Source organism: Triturus cristatus, chromosome 6, assembly GCF_964204655.1.
Source record: "Triturus cristatus chromosome 6, aTriCri1.1, whole genome shotgun sequence".
Lineage (NCBI taxonomy): Eukaryota > Metazoa > Chordata > Amphibia > Caudata > Salamandridae > Triturus > Triturus cristatus.
This window is the reverse complement of record NC_140589.1, coordinates 1,678,933,975-1,678,957,196: the sequence shown is the minus strand read 5'-3', so window position 1 is coordinate 1,678,957,196 and position 23,222 is coordinate 1,678,933,975. Positions and strand designations below refer to the sequence as shown.

Sequence of the window (23,222 nt, the reverse complement as noted above, 5' to 3'; positions counted from 1 at the left end):
AATATTTTTCCAGCGCTGTGTTACGAATTTGTTAGTCAGTAATTTTCAGAATCGTGAATGGAGCCAATAGACTGTTTTGACAATCGGGAAATTTGTAATTATTGACACAATAAGCAAACATTGGCTGCAAAGAAAAAGGTGCCCATCCGGACGGGGCTTGCTTTAATTAGTTTATTGAAAAGCCTATCAGGGCTTGATAAGATTGTAAATATCCATGACTGGATTCTAAGTTAATGCTAGTAGAAGTCACTTTTTTTTTTTTTTTTTTTTTTTACACAAGTAAGAATTTAATTTTAATAACATCAGGCCTCTTAATTTTTAATCTAATACATGACCCTGTTTTAGAGATTTATATTTTTTGCTCTTCTGCGGTCAGATTCTAGAAGAAAGCATGGAGCGTGTCACTGCCAAACCTGTGGGCAGGTCATTATAGATCATTACGACCTGTCAAATATATTAATCCTGCTGTCAGATTTTAGCAGAAAGCATGGAGCGTGTCCCTTCCAAACAAGTCATTATGGACCATTAAGACCTGTCGAACATATTCATCCTGCTGCCTTGAATTTGCTTGAATATACTTGCATATCTAAGCAGCAGATCATTTACGAGTATTGATTAGATGAAAGTTGACCGTTTATCTGTGAATGTCAAGCCTACGGTCTACTAGCTCAATATCGCCTAATTTCATTACCCTAAGAGGCAGATCTGATTGAAGAACTCCAAAAGTTTTCAATCGAGTAAAGAAATAACATTTTACTTTACACATTTCCAACTTAAAGGGGTCAATTGTTAGAAGAGGTTTCCCGCAGGGGTAAAAAGACACGATAACTTAGTCATAATTAAAGTATGTAGGTTAGCTGGTTATATCAGTTTGTGTAGAAGTTGGAGAATTCAACTCTGTGGCTCTATTTACTCCCAGAGTGTGGGAGACCTGAGCGGACTACTGCACTTTAACAATGGATTATGTTGTATTGGAACCCACATGAACCAATAAACAATCATCGAGGGTTCGTGTTGGACTGCATTGATTTTTCTCTTTGTTGCCAATTTTTTTTCATATCCATAGCCTTTTCTTTATAAAATCAGTTTTCACATCAGTGCTGCGGGAGAAAGGGCTATTGCAATTTTCCACTGAGTTTGAGATTGCATGATTAAACAGTGCACCTCTTGCAGCACTTCTTGGCGAACAAGAACTTACCACACTCTCTGGACTAATGTAACGCATTGGGGGAAGCAACTTTATATTCAGTGAGATGGAAGAAGCATGGAATACCTGACTGACTGTAGACGTCGGGGCTTGATTGAGGGCTGGATTGGGCTTTCCCTCACAGGAACTGATGCTAAGCAGCATAGTGAACATTCAGCAGCGTGCCACCAGAACATGAAGCTCCTACGTAAAAATAGTTTCGATGGTTCAAAGAAATAGCTTAATGGCAAATTATAGGTTATACTTTCCAGGATATGCTTAATACGTTGTTGCAAAGCGGGACCTAAGCCGCTGTGGACCCGTCTTAAGGGAGTCTGTAAATGTATTCATATGAGCAGGTACATTGCTGTAGTCACAGACACGACTTGCAAGATTTGGATTTGTAGTTCTAGGTCCCTTTTTGATATTCATATGAATATTCATATTCTGAACTCAGCCTTTTCCTAGACTTAGCTACCAGGCTATGTTCTGGGTACATACATTTTTCTTGAGTCCCATAGACATCAGACTTTGAATTGAGAATGAAAAATCCTGGCGTAAAATGATGAGCAGGAAAATTACCTTTTCACTTTCAATGATATAATGCAGTTAGTGTTCAGTATGAGGAACACAAATGTGTGCGTAGGTGGGAGACCAGAAATAACTGAAAGCATACAAGAGCAAGAGAAGGTGCTTTGGGAGGGGGTAATTGATGTTTTGGAAACATAGCGGGCACCTTACTGTCCCCTACAGTGGCAAGATCCCAGAAATGTTGCTATTGCATTGCACCAGTCAGACTGGAGGAAAATAAGTGGAAAAAAGGCAACATATCTCTACCACTATTTCTCCATGATCTGGAACATCGTCCTTTTTAGGTCTCGCCTGATCCAGAGCATGCACGCGCGCAGCCGCCATATCTTACCTCCGCCGTGCTTGATCGCGTCCGCGATCACTTTCGCGGGCCGCGCGGCCGTGTCATTTTCAGAAATTACTGTCGAGATCAAAGTCTTCAGTTCTCTTCATGTGGTTGAAAAACAAACGGAGCGAGTTGGGCTGCCCTCGTTGATTGATTGTCTCCAGTGGTAAACCTAAATGGCGAAAAAGTCACCTCCCAAGCGTGTTCCTATTTCACACTACTTCCCCTAATTTTTTTCCATTATAGCCCAAATGTCCTTCATTTTGTTCCGCGTGAACACCCGTCCGGGCTTCCTATAATCCCCACTTAAGCCTACCTTATAATTTCCTGTCTTTGTTCTCTGTGAACAGACATTACATTTAGATTGGACTTGAAATTTAGAAGGCTGAGCAGTTACATTTTGTCAAAAGCCTTTTCCGAGCTCTGTGCGGTTGACACAATTTAACAGAATACAATTTGGCATACATGGTTTGAAACCAGATTTCTTTTACATCGTTTTACCTCTTTAAGGGTTTTCAATGTTTGCTTTCTTTTTATTTTACTCTATTAAGGACATCTATTTATTCTGTCTTTTCTGTTATAATAATGAGCGTCCATTGAGGGTGGGAGATGCAATTGTGTTTCAGATTGAATTCACAGCAGCGCAGAATATCATTTTTCAAAATGTTTAGTTTAAAAAAATGTTTTTTAAACATTTGCGCTTTTGTTGTTGTGTGGACATTAACATTTCTTGCAAGGCGGTGGCGATAGATGGTTTCTTATAACCCCCTACCCCCAAAATAATTTGGGCTAGAAAAATATATTAGAGATTGATTTCAAAGCAGATAACATATAGAAGAAATAAGTACATTGTTTCCTAAAGGCTAAAATATGAAGTGTGTTGACAGCTTGCTTGTATTAAAGTTGCAGAAGTCTGTTATAATATTGAGACCAGGGTTCACATGCCGCTTCGTGCTAAACCCATTGTACTGGTTACTGCCTTTAAGTCAAAACAAAGCAAACTTTTTAGTTCAAGGCTTATTCATGTTTATTGAGTTAAGTTACGTTATCAATGCATCTAATTTGACACTGTATAGCAAGTCCTATACAAATACAACATAAATATTTTCTTTCTCACTCCAGGGTTTGGTGAAATGGGTACCGAGATCTGGTACAATGTATCATTTTTTTATTTACATTTGTTAACAATACCTTAGGTTGTGGATGTAGTGGTGCTACTGTTAGGTGATAATGGTTATTTTGTGTACGGCCAATGCTGTTGGTGCATTAAAGGTTGATAGAGAGAGGTAAAGGCAAGTGGCCAGGGTTGGACTTTTAGGGGCTTGGTTCGAGTGACACAAGAATCCTTATGCAGGGAAAATATGCTCCAAAACAGTGGTCCCCTGATCTGATTAGTTTACTTTTTAAGATAATTAGTAGCATTGAGATTATGATTAGTATTTTTTTTCTTATTGGGGTTATTGTACTGTTCAAGTATGTTAACCTTTGTTCAATGTATTGCTTTTGGATTGATTTTTATGTATTTTGCTTAATACATCGCCCCTCCTTAAGTGACTTATTGCTCTCTACTGATGAATGAATGAATCCATAAACACATGTCTAGAGTTAGGCTGCACCAACAAGGGTGAAAAATTAAAGACTACTACTAAGTTAAGTGTTATCACGCACTGCATTTACCATGATGCATTGAGGCAAATTGAGCGCAGGGATGTGAGGCAGTGTGCTCCTACCCTCCTCCTGTGCTCTTCAAGTATGTTAACCTTTGATACATGCATTGCTTTCGGATTGATGGTTATGTGTTTTGCTTAACACATTACTTTTATCCTCAGCGGAGCTTCCCAAGGATTTAGCTATACAACTAGAATTTCAGGGAAGGTGCTGAAGACGTTAAACGGATTTGAAGCAGAAAACTGTGTCCAGACCACCTGATTATGAATGATTTTGCAGCAGATTACTACGTACCCAGGAGACTTATAACTGACTTCTAGAGAGCATTAACAACATTTCTTTGGCATTGCTTATGAGCCCAACTCTTCCAAACATCTTTGTGTCCCTACCTACCTCTCTTTCATAAAGTGTTTCATCTTTCTCAATTCCATAACTATTCCTTTCACCTGTCAGCTATCCAAGACTTCCCAACCCACCCTTTCACTTTAACAGGTGCATGGTGTGACTCTCTAAAAATAAAACGACTGTTTGAAGGATTGGACAGTCATAGCCCACAACCCACTTTGGCAGATTACATGACAGAATTGACTGATCTGTTTTCTCTCTCATGTTATCGCATGTTCCACATCCATCCTTGACAGTTGTGGAAGCAGCTGAGTAGAGAAGTATGGCATTAAATATCTCAAATGAATAAATGGCAGGCTGACTGTGGAGGTATGGACAGGGTGTAATATTATCATTACACTCCAAAGAGAAAAGTGTATCTGGGGCGCTCTTAATTCCACTCAGAAAAGTTATACTCATTGCTGTGCCTGGCATCATGTTCTACATCTTGGACATCCAACCTTTTTCATCTGCTTTCCCAAAACATCACATGTAGGTACAATAGGCCGCTAGATGTCATGCTACATTACTTTTAACATCTGAACTGCAAATGTTTTGCCTTGGTAACTCCAGAATCTAGTTATTCATAATTTCTAAGACCTATGCAGCATCCCTGTAGTGATTTAGATCAGCCTCTCCTTTTTACAAGGAGCATTGTTTTCCTAGGCACAGTTTGAGGCTGTGGTGCCAGTGATTCCATGGGGCAGGCACCATCAGAATACTTGGATGGTGTCCGTTCAAGGACTCTCCTGCATTTGCCTTACCTCACAGACAGCGAGGAGCTTGCCCAGAGCAGCCCCCCTAGACAGAACTACCAGGCTTCTCCTGGAACACCAATTATGCCAGCAGACTCGTCATGACCAGGAAGGCTGCAAGGCACATTTTAGAAGACATACACAAAGGAGCTAGGGAGGGACTGAAAAAATATCAAGGACGCCCTCTGCTCAAAAAGCCAGACCAACAACATAGCCCTTGATATTTGTCACACACACTATCTCTCTATCTAAGGGCACCACTCTAAAGTCACAGACATAGTGTTGGTTAATCTGAAATGTCAGCGTGGCGATGACTGGTTTATGCATATATCGGACAACTGGCCCATTCCGTTTATCAACAAGCCATTCCATTATCTCGCGCATTACATGACTGGCATTTTTTCTCTCTCGAGTGAAATCATCGCGTGGCTTCGCTTTTGGAATGTACCATTCTCTCAGATTTTTGTTCGCAGCTGCTGCCCGTCTGTCAGAGGTGGCGCAACCGCCATTCTTGTGGTTTGGGAGCGTGCAGGGCTTGTTTTGGTGAAATATGCAGAAAATAACTAGATATTTAATCTAAAGAGGAATGGTTCGCATGCGCGCGCGTTTTGGGATTGGACTCTGTTGGGCTGCACAAGGTCACACAGCTGATTCTTTGGACAGGCCAGGGAAGTCTGGGTACTTTAACGATTCTTTTAAAGATGCGAAGGTTCTAGAAATCCCTCTGTCAACATTTGCTATTTTCCAAATGGACGACTACTTTCCACTTCTGTTTATGTGAAATCTGCTTTGGGAACTTGTATCGTCCGACGCTTTAAACTGAATTAAGCATTTCCAATGCATTACAAAATGTAATTACCACTATTACTAGCTCTGGTTTGACAGTACTGCCCAATTGTTATTAAGGTTTAAAGTTCAGATTGGAGAAGGTTTGCGCCGCCGCTCGGAGGAGTGTTTAATCTCACCTCAGGTGTTTCATTCCATTTTCTTTAAAGGGATTCCATTAAAATGCTCGACGGACTATTTTGCCAGTGAAAAGTACAATCTGTCGTCACAGTATCCTATTCATTTCTTTTTCTAAGAAACCAATCCTTTTTTGGCAAATTGTCTGGCTTTAATGTGCTAAACTGCAAATTTGTAAATGCCTGTGATTAGATGCATCATTACATCAATCCTTTTACTCATTCATCCATACATGTATCCATCCATCTTTTCAATCACCCGCAATCCACCATTTCACTCACACATCCATCCATCCATTTACCTTTCACTCATCCATCCACCCTTTTACTCAGCCTTCCATCCATCCATTCACACATCCACCCGTCCACCCTTTCATCCAGCCATCCATCTGTCCTCCCTTTTACTCATTCATTCAATCTTTCACTCATCCATCCTTACACCCATCCTTTCACTCACTCATCCATCCATCATCCATTTATCAGCCCATTCAACACGTCCATCCAGCCTTTCACCCATCCATCCAGCTACTCTTTCACTCATCATCCAACCTTTCATTCATTAATCCATCCATCTTTTCGCTCATCATCCATCCACCCTTTCACTCATCCATCCTTACATCCATCCTTACACTCACTCACCCATGCATGTATCCATCCACCCCTTCAATCACCCACCCATCCACCATTTCACTCATCCATCCTTTCACTCACTCACTTTCCGACCCTTTAAAAATTTTTTTTTATAAATTTGTTTAACATTTTCTTTAATACACTACAAAGACATTGATTAATAGCACCACACAGTGGCACCCTCAGCGAGACATCGGCATCATACAAAAACAAAAGTGGCGGGTGATCAAGTAACTGTTCTAGAATCTTACACATTTGTTGGGAGCATCTTTCAGCTGCATAACCCACAAGTCCTTCGCTAGAGATCACTGTGAATCAGAGAGCGACAATCCATAGTGTGTCAACCATGGCTTCCATATTTTCCAGAACTTTTTGGGGCAACCCCGTGCTTTGTATGTCGTCTTTTCCCCCAGCATATACATATCCATACTTTTTTCCCCTCTCCGTCAGTGACGGAGTCCCCACAGCCCCCCATGCTTTGGCCAAGTCACGTTTCGCAACCACCAATCCCAACTGAAGTAAGGTTAACTTTGGTTTAGGGAGATCAATGTCAGTGGATATCCCCAGCAATATGAACTGCGGACTGAGTGGTATTGTGTCTCCTAGGACCGTACCCAACCTTCCCTGCATGTTGGCCCAATACTGTTGGATCTTTGGGCAGTCCCACACCGTGTGAAAAAATGTACCCCGCGACACTCCACATCTCAAACAGTCCGGTGTTTCCGCCCTCCCTATATGATGTAGTCGCGCCCTATCATAATATGCTCTGTACAGGTATTTAAATTGTATCAGTCGGAGCCTGGATTTAATAGCCACCTCACGTGGGTGCATCAGTGCCATTTCCCAATCTAAGTCGTCCATCTCAGCTAACTCTGCTTCCCCTTTCCCCCGCAACTTCTGCAGAGTGTCCGGCTTGTTGTTAATTATCGTCCTATATGTCCATGAAACGGTTTTCTCCGCAATTTCCCCCATTAGTAATCGCCCCTCCAGTGGCGCATATTCCGGAATGTCATTAGTGTCTAGGCGCTGTGCTCGCCAGGCATGGGTCAGCTGCAAGTATTTGTAGTATTGAGTCTTGCTCATATCATATTCATCCTGTAGGTGTAAGAATGTGACCAGTTCTTTACGATGTATGATATCTTTGAGTTGCGAAATGCCCAGTAGGTCCTATTGTTGGAAGCCTCGGAGTTTTTTAATTTCCTGAAGCCGGTTGCCGACCCAAAGAGGGGTTTTCCTAGTGATCCGGCCATCCCACTTCATTTGTCGCTCCGCCTGCTTCCAGGCTGTTATAACAATCCGTGACGCCGTCAGGAGTTGAGCTGCCCCCTTCCCTCCATATAAATAATGTGTGTATAGGCGCTGGGCAAACTGCATGCATTCAAGTACATATGTGGGATGATCTATCTCTGCATGCTGCCACTCGTTCACAACGATTAGGTGGGCTTCCCGGTAATACGGCCGAAGGTCAGGCAGCGAGATACCGCCGCTGTATTGGTTATGTTCAGTCTCGCCAATGCTATCCTGGGCGGCTTCCCCTCCCAGATAAATCTGCGCAACTGATCATCAATTTTATTCAACGATTCGACTGGTATGAACTGGTAGGTATTCTGCAATACATAAAGAAATTTGGGGAGCACTATCATTTTATACAGCGCTGCCCTGCCCAACAACGTTAGCGGCAGAGACCCCCACTTGTCGACGTCCGCTCGGAACTCCCTGAGCACCCTATAGAGATTATGTTCCAATGCCCTTGCTGCATTGGTAGTAACATAGATCCCTAAGTACTTGAAACCCTCCCGGGCCAACTGAAGGCGACTGTGTCCAAAAGCCTGGTCTTTACTCTTACCTACTGGATATATGTATGATTTCTCCCAATTAATTTTGAACCCAGCATGAAAGCCATAGGTCTCGCAGTTAGCCATAATTGAGGGGAGCGTCCTCTCTGGGTTTGTAACGTACATCAGGATGTCATCCGCATATAAAGATATGCGTTCATCCATCTCTGCATATCCTTTGCTCCTAAACCCCGTGATGTTCGGGTGCATTCGGATCACACAGGCGAGGGGCTCCAACACCATGGCGAAGAGCAGGGGTGACAAGGGGCAACCCTGTCGGGTGCCTCTACCTATTTGGAATTCCCGTGACACCGCCCCATTGACTCTGACCCTGGCCTCTGGTCTCTCGTAAAGCACAGCGATCCAGCATCTAAATATCGGACCGGTTCCAATTCCTCCAGTACAGACATAAGGAAGGGCCAATGGACAGTATCGAATGCCTTTTCAGCACCGAGAGAGAGAAGACCAAGTGGGGATCCTCTCTACCGTCAACCTCTTCTAACCAATTGTGCAACCTCCTCAGATAAAGCCTTGTCGATCGTTTGGTCCCGGTGAATGAGGCTGGTGATGACTACGGCTAGCCTGTTTGCTAAAATTCTGGCCAATATCTTTGTCTCCATATTAATGAGAGAGATTAGGCGATATGAGCTACACTCTTGCAGTGACCTGTCTTTTTTGGGGATTACTACAATTGTGGCCGTCCGCAAGTCTCTGGGGAGGCTGCCCGCCTCATGTGCCTCCAGATATAGTTGGAGAAGATGCAGGCCAAAAAGTGTTGCATGTTGCTTAAAGAACTCCGGAGGTAGCCCGTTAGGCCCTGGCGCCTTTCCTGCTTTCATTTGGCCAATCGCCAACACGAGTTCTTCTACTGTGATTTTGTCATCCAACATCTTGGACTCAGCGTCTACTAGTTTGGGGAGCTGTATATCACGAAGATATATTTTTATGTGGGAAATTTCGGCCAGGTGACGCCGTGTGTAAAAGGCCTCATAATAGTCTGCAAAGGCATCAGCTATTGCGGTAGGGGTCACGTGCGTCTGACCATCCTCTGTTTGTAGCTGTTCAACGCACCTACTGTCGAACTCTTTCTTACTAAGCCATGCGAGTAACCTACCTGTCTTATCACCGACATCGTATATGCGTCGGTATATGGCTAGTATCGCAGTCTGTGCCTCGTGCTTGGCCAATGAAAAGTATTCCTGTCTGAGGAGTTGTAGACTGCGTAGCAGCGAGGGGTCACTGCACGCGCTCGCCTGTGACTCGAGCTGCAGCAACTGGGATTCCAGCCCCGTGATTTCGTCATGTTCTTTCCGTTTCTTACGTGCTATATTTTGTTCCCTATCTCTTAGCACCGGCTTGTAGGCCTCCCACAGGGTAATAGCTGAGTCCACCGACCCCAGATTTTCTTTAAAATACAACTCCGTATCCACCCTGAGCTCCCTAGCGACCTTAAGTTCCCACGGACTCAGTTTCCACTCTCCCTTCTGTCGATGTGCACGGGTACCCACCGTAAGCCACAAGGGTGAGTGATCCGAGAGGCACCTGGCCCAGGTACTCTACTTTGTGGATCTCCCCAAGTTCCCCCACCGCGGCAAATATGTAATCAATCCGTGAAAAGGCCTTGTGTGCCCCTGAATAAAATGAGTAGGCTCTAGACTGAGAATGGTGTCGGTGCCATATATCTACAAGCACCAGGGTATCTGTAAACCGTTTAAGTGGTGTCTTCCTAGGGTTTCCAGGTTGGACAGTCATGCGGTCCGTCGTGGGGTCCATAACATCATTAAAGTCGCCTCCTATAATGTGCGTGTCTGACCCAGCTTCTAAGAGAATTGCTGTGAGTTTGTCCATTGTTTGCTTTTGGAGCTTAGGTTGTGCATATAAGCTGATAAACGTGACGTGCCTCCTCTTCCATACCCCTTTAATCGCCACATACGTGCCATTGGGGTCTGCCCAAGTGCGTTCCACTCTGAAGGGTGGGTTTTTCCTAAGAAGTATTGCCACTTCCCTCGCCCCTGTGGAGAATCCTGCATGTGCCATAAGTCTATAGGCCCCCTTGCCTAGGAACCCACATTTAGTACCTTTCAAATGCGTCTCTTGCAGGAGGATGACATCAGGTTTCAACCTTTTGAAGTACGCAGCCACTAGTCCCCTCTTAACCTTGCTTCCCATCCCATTCACGTTCCAGGCGAGGATCGAGTACATTTCTGAATTAGATGTAGCCATCCCAGTGGTGTATCATGTCTGACATGTCAGTGATCCCTTTGCCCCTTCCCCACCGCTGTCTATTTCGGAATATCAAAGTATTTGCCTTTCCATTGCTATGCCACCCTGCCTCAATGTCATTACTCGTGTAATTCTGTAAAACAAAACAATCCCCCCTCTTACCCCAAACTCTAAATCCCAAATAACAGGCTACCCCCATCGTACCCCCCCACCCCACACTCTGCAGGCACTCTTCACCCCTTAACTTGTCAACAGGACAACACTGGTGCAGGTAGACCACCTCGAGGTCTGTAGCCCCCCTCCCTCCCCTACCCACTTAACTATCGAACACTAAGGGACAGTTCAGTGTGTGCCTCCCTCTACCCAAAAAGTGGCTTTAGTCTTCCAACCCTCAGGAAGCCCACATCGTCCCCCAGAGGGCGGCCAGCCCCAGTTCAACCTTTCTCTTCATCTCCGCCATTCGACTGCTGGACTTGAGGGTTATTGCAAGGAGGGTCCGAGCCTGACTCCTCCATGTTTTGGATCTGTTCCAGAAGGGGGTGCGCGTCGTCTTCGACCGCGGATCTGCAGGTTCCTGCTTGTTCAGAGTTCTCATCTCCACTTGACCTCTGGGAGGTTTTTGACAGGTACTCAAGGGCAGTATCATCATCCGTATCCGTGTCGACGTTGCTCTGGCCCTTGAGATGTAGGGATCTCCCCGGGGTAGTCATACCCTGAGTCCGGCACCTGGGCTGTCGTCTCCGTCGCCTTTCCTTGCTCGGGCCCCAGTCCAGGCCCCGCTGTTTGTCGGCCACTAAAAGGGCCACCGGCGGGGTCGCCCGCCTCAACTGAGGTCTTTCTTCAATCCATGACCATGCCTGCTCTGCTGTCTGGAAAAAATGAGTCTTGTCTTGTAAAATAACCTTTAGTTTAGCTGGAAACAGAAGCATGTATTGGATACCAAGAGCTCGGAGTTTCACCTTCACTGGGTCAAAGGTGCGGCGTTGTTTTTGCACGTCCCTGGAGTAGTCCGGGAACACCATCACCTTCGTATTTTCATATTTTACCTCGCCCTTCTTCCGGTACTCTTGAAGTAACTTTCCGACCCTTTTAACCAGCTATGCAGAAATAAAAAAAAAAATATACAATTTTTTATTAAAAGCAACTTTACAGTTTTCATTAGGTGACAGTGAACACTTGGAAAATGCTGGCTTTGGCTAGAGTGAGGAGAAGAAAAGAACTACTATACAGAGACAACCATTATGTCAATGGTGGGGGAAAATTGTCTTTTCTTTTAATTAATATCCAAAAACACAGATTTGGAGCTTAGCTCCTACCTATTTATTTTTTATGTCACCAAAAAGGCAAAGCTATCCACACAGTTCCACACCACAGAATTCAACTCCACACATTTCCAATCCACACCACATAATTCAACACTAAACTACATAATTCAACACTAAACCATATAATTCAACTCAACACAATTACACTACACATACATCCATTCCACACCACAGAATTCCACATCATGCCACACAATTCAGAAGGACACCACATAATTGAAAGTCATCGAGCATAGCCAATAGGTCTCGCCTTTGGGACCTTTTAAGTATTTAACCATGCAACAGTTGATGTTGTTGCACCATTGTGCTGCATAACTAAATACTTATACGATCCCAAAAGCGAGACCTGTTGGCTATGCCAATGCTTGTTTTTTTTATCAGAACCATCCTACTCTGCTTCAATTTAGGAGAGAACTGGAGATTCACGCCTTTAAAGAGCACTACATCATAATGCAGTAATTGTGTAGTGGTATGATTTATTATTCTTTTTTTTCTAGGTATTCTACTTTTAGTTTACATATTAATCATTTAAAGGTGAAAGTGCGTGATTGATATGCAATGCACATTTGTTTGATGTCACTGTTTGTGTGCAGCGTAATAATCAAGCCTGCTCAAATATATTTGCAGTATTTTTCCGCAGCTTGCTATTTTATTGTAAATAAATATTATTACATTGTGGACAAATTTAAGTGGAAAGCTGGTAGCTAAAGTGCAATAGTCAGTGTATGTTAATCATGGACATAGCCACAGTTTGTTTGTCCTGTGTATGCCCTGTACTTTGAATTTTTCCACTTGTATCTATCTCGAATGCCTCCTTTTTAGGTCTCGCCTACGCAGCGCACATGCGCTGCATAGGAGGGCTTTTAGCCGTCGCTCTACTCCTTTTCAAGCACACAATCGTGCTTGTTTCGGCATCCACCCTGTGGGAGCGAGCAGGGGCACGCCACAAATACAAGTGCAGTGCTTGAAAATGAGCAGACTGCGCGCACTTACCACTCCCGGGCTCACCTCCTGCTCCACCTCTCTCTCACGCGCATTCCTTGTTTTGTCATCTTGCGGGGGATTCCTTTCCCCAATGTTCCGATTTAACTTTATTACTGACAGCACTTTTTAATCAATTCCCTTTGGGGAGATTAGAAGTGAAAGCCCTTAATTTTTCAAACAGTCAAAATATTTGAAATGCGTTTCATTTGTATGTGTCTTTTTAAATAGCATCCGATATTTCACTCATACGGTGGTAATTTTGTTGAAGCAAATGTCCTGTATCACCATGCTGTATGGATCCTAACTGCAAATGTGCCAGCTATTTCACCACCACGTCCACCACCACCACCACGTCCACCACCACCACGTGGTCCACCTCCTCCACCTCCACATCGACCACCACGTCATCCACCAACTCGTCCACCACCAACACGTCCACCAGCACGTCCACCACCACCAGCACGTCCACCACCACCATGACCTCCACCACCACCATGTCCTCCACCACCCGTGACAGGTAAAGTGTCACTGGAGGGCAGGGGTAATAGCAGTGTCAACCCCTGCTGTACATGGGACATTTAAGGATGCATTGGGTGCGAGAAGACAGAAATAGGGGCTAGAAGTATTACACCAGACCAAAGATACATTTTGAAGAGGCGCAATGTCACAGGGACTCCTGTAAAAGCACTCGCAGCATCTCAACCTCACAGTGGCATACCTGCACGAGCCACTCAACATAGCCAATTGGTCTCGCCTTTTGGACCTTATAAGTGTTTAGCCATGTAACACTTGGTGTTGTTGCACCAAGGATACTGTGCTTGATAACTAAAAACTTATAAGGTCCCAAAGGCGAGACCTGTTGGCTATGCCAATGCTTGTTCAATTGGGTCATCAATTCATGTTCATACTGAAAAAGATGTTTATACTGGACTACATCTTGGTCTTTGGTATCAATTGTTTTGGGATGAAATTACTTTGCATGGCCTTGTAAAGCTGTGCAACTCTACCTTCGTGGGTCTTTGGGCACCCAAATGTGTTTTTTCCACCAGTGAAGTCTACTGTCTTACACACCTTTTTGTTTACTGGTTCTGTAGAAATCAGAACTGGACTCTGATTTCAAGAGAACTCAACTTGTACCCCTTTATGGTGAGTGGCTACTGCCCTCTCAACCTAGGATATGTATTTACTGACTGCGTATGTAGCATGTTGATGTGGGAAGTGGAGACTAAGTAGAGTACAGATATTTATTTTTAACCTGTTGGGAGACTGTATTCCTGCTCTCCCCTGACAGTCTTCTTTTCGTTAACTGTGGTCATTTGCCTTACTCGTGTCTGGGACAATGGAATGGACTGTTCCCATGAGGCACAGGGTCAAGACTGATTTGCATATAGCTGGGTCTGAACTGAGGTGGCGAAGTGAGCAAAGAATGATGATGGATTCACCCCAGATTTGTGACTGGGGGAGGTGTCTGAAAAGTTTCAGCGCTCCGTCCATCATCTCCTTGTGTTTGATTTGTTCGCCCTAAGTTGGCAGGGTATGCCCAGACGTGGCTCCCTTGCTCACTTTGCCACTGGATACAAGCTAGCCTGGCTGATAAAGGGAGTTACCCAGAAACCTGTCCCAGGATGCTTTTTTCCGGTTCACGAAAGACCTGCCTTGGCAGTTCGGGCTAGACTGTTCCCATGAGGCACAGGGTCAAGACTGATTTGCATAAAGCTGGGTCTGAACTGAGGTGGCGAAGTGAGCTAAGAATGATGATGGATTCAACCCAGATCTGTGACTGGGGGTGAGTGTCTGAAAAGTTTCCGTGCTCCGTCCATCATCTCCTTGTGTTTACAATGGAATGATGCGCATAGATTCTATGGCTCTATCTGTGTTGTGAAAGAACTGGTGAATGCTAGAGTCAATTGGATCTCGTGTATGGGTGCTGTACAAAATGGTTGCCTTCCTTGAGCTGGACTGATGATGCTTGTCTTGGATGTCTCCGATGCATATCGGCTTCTGATCTCCTCCCTAAAATAGAAACACCTGTTGGTTGATGGTGGTAGCCAGCTGATGCCCTTTGTTTCAGTGGATGTTTCCTGTGTCAAAAAAAACAACTAATTTTCTCTGAGGGCATCTCACATGACAAGTGATCTCCAGTGAGGGACCGGTAAACACTGCTCTTGAACTAGTTTAAGTGTGGAGCAAACTGGACATCTGTGCTTTTGGCCACCAATTATGGGGAAACCAGGAGAAGCCCTGGGAGGTTTGAAGTTGAAGACCATCTGATTAGTTGTGACAGTCTACCTTAGCCATTGGAGGAGGATGTAATTCCCCATTTAGTAAATACCTGGTGCATCTTTATTGACTGGATACTGAAAGGCTTATTAACCCAAACAAGTCTTTGGACCAGGGTTAGAATCACTGTGCAATTGCCATTCACCATCTAGACTCGCCCCACATTTGGAAAGTCTGAAGAATCACCTTGCTGCTTGACCAGAAAGAGAACGAAGATCTATCTGCGTGCATAAGATGCTGAACCGAGTCATCTAGGAGTAGAAACCTGATTCCAAGGAAGGAAGCACACGGGCAGAACTGACTGCAAGACTGTTACAAAGACATTTTCAGAGACTGAATCTGTCTAGGAGCCACAAAGTTACATGCACCCAAGTACCTGGGAGAAGTAAGGGAGCGTCTTGGTTGGCTAAGGGAGCGTCTTGGTTGGCTGCAAAATCCTTTCTATGAGTCCAGATGAATGAGCCTGTTTCATCCTCCATCCTATTGTGCGCTTGGCATGTCTGTATCTATCTTCTTTGGAATTATGGAATATCTGGTCTTAAACCCAATGTGGAGCCTGATTCCACGGGCTGGTGGAAGTTGCTCGGAATTTAGAAGGTTCTTAGTGCTCCCCCTAGTTGAAGTTGCAAACTCCCATGTTCACATATACTCCAGTTGCTACTGGTGCCACTGCTTTTATGCGATTGTGCTCCTGGTACCTGTGGGTGTCACACTACTGGATAAATTCTTTAGCGACCAGTACATTTTGTGAATTACTGGACCCTACAGCACAAAAGTCATCCGGATTTATGTTGACAACTGACAGCTATTTATAAACTGTCCATGTTGAAGGAATCTCTAGTTAGCCTTTAACTGGCTTTAAAAAAGTAAATCAACCATTCCTGAAGGGAACCACATGTATAGTGCGCACATCTCTTTGCAGCGAATGACTGTTCCAAAGAAAATCGTTTCACAGGTCAACTATGTTCTCACATGCAGTTGATTACATATATATTTAATTTTATAGCATTCTAATTCCCATCCTGGGCATATCGAGAATTGTGAGTCTTATTCCATACACTCAACTTATAATTTTTGTGTGACAAAGCCTTGGCCCGAACTTCTTTCTACACTTCTCCTCCTTCATGTGCACCTGCCCCAGCAGACACTGTTTATGTGTTAGTGTGAGAAGGCCCCCTGTAATCCAGTTTAATCTTCTGTCAGTTCTACCTGAATACCTTGTATAGGAGGGTATCACCACATGTGTCTAAAGTCTGCTTCAGGTTTCTGACATCTTAAACAACTGTCCAATTTCTACAGCATCACCCATGCCATGCAGATGAATGCATCTAACCATATTAATCCTTGCTTTATTCAATACTATTTTTTTTTTTGTCCCCCACTCCTGTCTGCATGCTTAGTCCTTTTCCTGTTCCTTAAGGGCCCCGGGCAGTTAGAAGTCCATCTGTCTCTGCCCACCACAGCGCCATTCCCTTTGTCTAGTTTAAGCACCTCCTAATAGTTGGCTTTGTGTCAAGCGAATCAGCATTTCCTTAGTGTTTGTAGTTTGTGGGCCTTCGTGAACCAGGAAACAAATATACTTATTTAGTCTTCTGTGCTTTGCATAATTAAGAATTTACTAGTCCCAACTCTCATAATATTCCTGTGCATTCTCAAAAGTAACTGACCTACTGTTTGGATACAAGTCCCCAACTGTTGGGAAAACTCTCTCCACTTCACATCAAAGACCTGTTGAGTGCAATCTTTGTAAATTACCAAAATAGACCACAATTGCATTTCTGTTGCAAGGGGAGGGCGGTGCCTCATCACCATCATGACCACTTTATGCCATATCAGCCACACTTGTCAAATGACATAGGAGGCACTCACTGTTGATCTGTCCCATTATTAATAAATCTAAGAGTGGTACTTGGTCATAAAGCAATTTCATGAGATTCTTCTCCCATTTGTCCTCGTTTCCTCATTATGTAACTGTGTGCTGCTGTTGAGATGCAATATAATATATTTCCGTGCCATCGTCGTTTCAAAGTGTCCAGCATCACCCTGCTATGCATCCTTGCCCAGACCAATAAAACCAGAGCGGATCCAGTTCTGTGAATAAACGTTGAGAAATAGTGAGCAAAGATACCTACAGCCATATAGGCTACGTGGTAAGAAAACCATTTTATCTAGGAAAGGTTTGCTTGTCACCAACAGAAGTTCTGTGTTTAGAACTCAATTGAACATTTCAACCCAAAGAGAACTCTACCCGTATTCAGAAACCATCGGTCCACTTCCCCCTTAACCTGCTGGAATGCCCAAATATTGGAAGGATTAATCTCTGGTCCATATCTGGCTAGAGTTGCTTAGGCAACCCTCCAAGAACACTTGGGATGAGAGCAGACATCTCAGTTCTTTACAAGACCCTTCACTCTGATAACGTTCAACCTGTCCAAACTCTTGCAGTGTGCATTGTGTGCCGCACCTTGAGTCATTTCAGGTGATGTTTTCCATATCCCTTGTCAAGTACCCTTTGCATGTACCTCATCCAGTAAATCCAGCATTACTAAGGCATACAGGTAAGACTTCAGATAATGTGTGACATAAAGTCGTCCTAAGTTATGTACTGTATTCCTGTGGGGTATGATGTAATGTTGATCATTATGCAACAGAGATCACCACTCACTTCTGTCTGCCCATCATGAAAATCTTAGAGTCTACATTAATTGTGGAAAGTAGGTGATTATTTCCGATCATCAGTGTGGTCTCTTTAGTTGGTTTCAGAATCAAGATAATCGGTGGTAGGCAAACATTATTTCTCAAACTCTTCCAAGTTACACCTCCTAGTAGTCTTCCAGAAAATGATTGCCCCAGATGTTGATAGGCAGCCACGACTTCCCAAAGTCTTTCCATATCTTTCAATTCAGTAAGGACACCGTCCCTAGTGCCTCAAGCATATCCTTTTGCTCTGCTGATAGTCTAGGAAGAATCTAAAAATGCCTGGACAATAAGCCGCTCTATACGTTTCAGTTCTTTATAAACTAGTCAGTTGGATATAACTTAACAGCATTGATACCTGTTTGGGTGACCATATATTCTTCTCTAACTCCCTACAACTACATAAACAAGCCACCAATCATACCAATTTGTCTGCTATCTTTGAAAGTTAAGGCTGTTCTTAAATTTATCAATATCGTCTTATGGTTTTCTTTGGAAATCTTAATTGTCAGTGTACCATTTTACTTTGAGTCTTTTGATAAAGTAAGTAGGCTACTGTGACAAAGTTTGGAAGTTTCTATGCCCCTTCAACTGCGATAATACCTTGGATGCTTCTCCACACTACATTGAGCCAAGTGCCTAAAGGAAGCCTCTTGGTTATTCAATTTTAGTGCTGCAGCATTATGACTTTGAGACAACAGTGGTAAACAACGTTACCTGCAAGGGGGGTGTCCTCGTCGGTAAGCTCTTACTGACCGACCACTCTTTTATAGTTGTAGATTGTAAGATCTTTTGTATCATTATCATGTAGGAGATGTAACACTCACTGGCGTTCAGGGAGGCTTTCAGGCTGGCCTTTCAACATTTGATCAGATCTTCATTTTTCAGCACTTAGTGCTTGTATGCCATGCAGTTGCCATTGCTTGTGGCCTTCGTAAATTATCTCTTTGCATTTGATGGAGTTTGATAGGCCGAGGCAGCTGGGCAAGTAGGAAAACCTTGTCAACAGTTACAGACTTTTATAGTAATATCTCAGCCCAAGCAGGGCTCGAAAAATCTGCAAAATGGTACTAGTCCTGCAGGTCTAGTACCTTGAAAAATCTCCTCGACCTAAGAGTAACCTACTTGACCTCCATCTCTGAAAGCGGAGCAAAAAGTGACAAGATAACAAGATTTAAAGGCATCTTTATTGCTCATTTGCTTTGTGAGCAATAAAAAGCCCTTTAAATCTTGTTATCTTGTCACATTTGCTCCATTTTCAAAGACCGAGGACAAAAGTTAGTATGTTTTCCTACTCGCCAGAAACGGTGAGTAGGACCTAAAAATAGCTCGACCTCATAAAATTTACCTCGCAAATGCGAGCGGTCGAGTGGATTTGTCGAGCGGATTTGTCGAGCCAAGGGATTCTAAATCTGAAAGGGAAAATAAGTCGGCAATTAAAGATTTTAGATGAAGGCAAACAAGATAATAATATTGCCTTTAGGCTTCAACCATGTTCTACATATGTAAATATGCTATGTATTCTAACAATCTCTAGGCAGATGATGCAGTCTTTTTTTTTTTTTTTTTTTTTTTTTTTTTTTTTTGCATTCTACTACAAAGCCCTAAAATCTCAATTGGTCACCCTGGAAATACTTTTGAGAGGAATAACCTGAAAATAAATATAACTAAGAAAAACCTTATGAAAATACATTTTAACACAAAAATTACAGGAAAAGGAAATGGCCTGGCAGAGGATCATAGACAACAGCTTGGTGCAAAATGTGCTAAATAAATCCAGCAACACAATTTTGCTGTCTTTTTGTGCCACCGGTGCTGACCTTCAAGACCCAAGACATTTTTTACTCCTGTTTCCAATTTATGAAGTCAGGAGCAGCAGCCTGGTCAGAAATGTATGGTCCGCTGTAATTTGAAATGGTAGGAAGCATTATTTTTCTTTAACCTGACTGACTTGCCTGATATAGCGCATGTGCTGTCGCTTGTGAGACATTTTGTTAACTTATTAGGGGGCTGGAACCTACCAATTGCTCACAGTTGGTTGGGTTCATCGTCCCTCATTTCCTTGCTTCTTTTTGGTCCGCGCTTGCTGGCTTCACTTCTTCGTCTTGTTTTTGTCCCTCCCTTGGAAGACAGCCCAAGTGCTGCTTCCTTGCCCAGTGTGTCCTTTCACTGTTCATAGGACTTTTGAGGTACTTTTTTCCTCTTAATTAAAGCAGGGCATGTATTTGCAGGCAGTCTATCCCCACACTCGTCCCACTACTAATTGTTGCTTGCCCTTTTGTTTGCTTGTCCTACCCTCTTCTTACATTGGTGCTTGCCCCATCCCCCCTCAACGCTCTCCCGTGTTGCTTGCCCCCTCTGCCAGAAAATATACATTGGAAAAGCAAATGGGTATAGCCCACTTGAGAGCGATTGGCCTTGCTAATGTTTTTAGCCATGTTGTACAGGAGCATGGCAGAATGTATTAAAAAATAAAAACACACTAAAGAGCTTTGACGCAGCTAGGGCTGATGGTGTCATAGTGCTTTCTTTTTAACACTGCTGTTCAAAATGTGCTTGTTAACTGTTATGTGACACAGCAAAAAGCCAAGTTCCTTCGAGAGGCATAAATAATGAGGAAGCTGGAGATCCACCCGGAATGTATATAAACTTTTTTGGATTCAGCCATGAAATACAGTTTCGCATTGTGCAACTTTCCACTTCCTGCATATTCCCTCCCGTTCTGTGTTTAGTGGGGTCTTTTATTTTTATTTTTAACCTTCTACTTTTCTATTGTATTAATTTTGCTATAGTGCTATGTATACGTGGTGCGTGCATGAAAGGTTTTCTGAAGTGCCCCAGGGCAGAAAGAAAATGGTTTCAGAACTATAGTTCAGGTTGAAATGTGGGAAAGAGCTTGATGTATAGAACTCTGGGTATGCTATAGTGGAGGTCTTCCATCTTTAAAAATAAAAAAAGCTGGTGGTGCTTTGTTGGAATCTGCAATTGTAAGTTTAATTCAAAATAACACATTTGCATTGAGTTCAGATACTTTTCTTTTCCTCACTAGATCTTGCTTTGGAAAGAGCTGGACTACAGCAGCATGTCTGAATCTGAGAAGCAGATGCTCGTTTCTGAAGTGAACGTACTACGTGAACTGAAACATCCAAATATTGTTCGCTACTACGATAGGATTGTAGATCGAACAAATGCAACACTCTATATAGTGATGGAATACTGTGAAGGAGGAGACCTGGCTACTTTAATTAAGAAATGTGTAAGCGAGAGGTACGTCTTGGAAAGTGTTTTGCTGTGTTTAAATATAATTAAACCATGTTTGCGGTTGAGCCAATATCCACATGGTTTCACACAGATGCATGAACGACGAGAGCACTGTTATGTTTATAATATATTGTATAGGTTGCAAAAAAGAACCAATAACTGCCTTTACTATATTTATGTTAAGGGTAATTTATGTGCCAAAATGGAAAATACTTGCATATTTTGTGCTTCTCCCTTTCTGCTTCTTTCGTTTTTTTGAGAAGAGATGAAAATTTAATCCATTGTATTTTATCCTTACTACTCTTTCAGATTTTGGTATCCGTTCCTGGGTTTGGAAAATGGCAATAACTCTCATGAGTAATACAGGCCTCTTAGATATTTAATGATACAGTAGACCGCAAATTACCTTTGACTGCAAGTCAACAAAAACATGTTCTGCTATTTCAATGGTAAAGCATCTTAGTCACTGGGGTCAGTAGCTGGTGATATATTTGACTAACCATGCATTAATGTCGACTGCTATGCATTTTGATAGCATGTTGATATTCTCACATCTCATGCAAACGGAAGGAATTCTTAATATCATTTCATGCGAATTCATTCCGTCCATTCTATCAGATCTGGTATTCTCCAGTCAGTACCGAGACAGTACAGAGAGTGCTGCTTCCTCTGGTGGGTGGTATTGTACGCTGCTTGTCTTCAATAATTTAGGTATGAACCTGTGCATGAGGAAAGCCCCCTGGAAGAATTGTCTTCTCTCATATACAACCTCCGTTGGTTGTCCTTGGAAATAGAATTAAAGTTACTGATGTAAGATTTTCATACCCTTTAGAAATACAGGTTTAGAAAAATATAGTTAGTGTGCTCAACCAGTGGATCGCAGATGCACTTAATGTTCTTTAGGTTTTTGAGAGTGCTTGGTTACCTTTCTCAGCCCGTTCTCCAAGTCATCCCTGTGCCCCATGTGTGAAGCCCAGTAATTATTTAATAAATCCAAAAATGTGTTTCTTATGGTTATTTTACATAATTCATACTGAATGAAGATGCAGTAGATGCAATACGGTTGATGGGTGTGGGAAGGCGGTTTTGCTGCAACTACTCCTCGGTCCCTGAGCTGGGTGAGGCGTTCCTGGTCAGAGGATCGACGTCCCACAAAGTCCTCTTCAGGATGGCAGAAGTCCAGTCGCCACTTCGTCCAGTGTTGTGGTTATAGGAGGATCCTCCCTTGGGTGATAGCGTGCCTTGTGGGCGTTCATGAGGCACTCCGACTATTGCTCTCCTGGGTACAGCAGACTTGGGTTTAACTTTGAGCGACAGGTCCTTCTCCTGGTTGCTACACAACGGCGATACAGCAATCTGGGCTACCAACTTGCCTAATAGGCTTCTTTCTCTGCTGTTGCCCTGTATAGCGCACAGGGGATCAGCCGACTGACCCTTGGAATCTCTGGCTTTGGCTGGGCTCACGAGATAACTTCTCACCAAGCAAGTCACAGCAGACCGTGTCTTATCCAGCAGTTGCAGTGCACGGCGATGCAGCCTCTTTGCCAGTTCCATGGTGTAACCGGACAGTCCTCCTTTGATCCTTCTGCCCATCAGTAAAGATCTTAGTTCTGGGTGCCAGAGGTGCCATACTTCTCTTCAGGAAATGCCCTCAGGGCAGGATGCAGTTGGTAGCCAATCCATCATTTGGATGATCATTTCCTGGGAAGTTTGGCATTTGGCTGTCCCAGGATGCACCAATCTGCCCACTCCCAACATGACGAGAACACTCTCTCGACACACTGAGCCCACCCCCAGAGAGATGTATGGCTACCAAGGGGTACATGACCCTGGAAAAACTATTTGGGCAACTGGCTTCTCTCCTGTCCCCAGTGCCAGCCTAAACAATAGCGCGCCACTCTCCTAAGTGTTACTCATTTACCCATCAAGAGTGGCTCCTCCTTTGAAGCTCTTGTTTTACGTTAACACCTGTGTGGCTTCCTGCTACCTTTCTCCCATGCAGGCTACTATTGTATCCTTCTTTGGGCATCGTTAGCACGTCTCCCAAGGAAGGCAGAAAACTGCCTGCAGGGCAATCCCTGTGTACATCAGTAACCAGTCACTGAAAACTTTGGGC

General features: G+C 43.5%; 1 protein-coding gene across 1 annotated transcript in view; it reads left to right on the top strand.

The window, feature by feature from the left end:
* The window catches only part of NEK2 (NIMA related kinase 2), a 180,022-nt gene that overhangs the window by 5,794 nt on the left and 151,006 nt on the right, over positions 1 to 23,222 (top strand). The window contains exon 2 of the mRNA XM_085612857.1: positions 20,895 to 21,112. Coding sequence (XP_085468983.1) covers positions 20,895 to 21,112 — 218 coding nt within the window. The remainder of the gene's footprint in view (positions 1 to 20,894; positions 21,113 to 23,222) is intronic.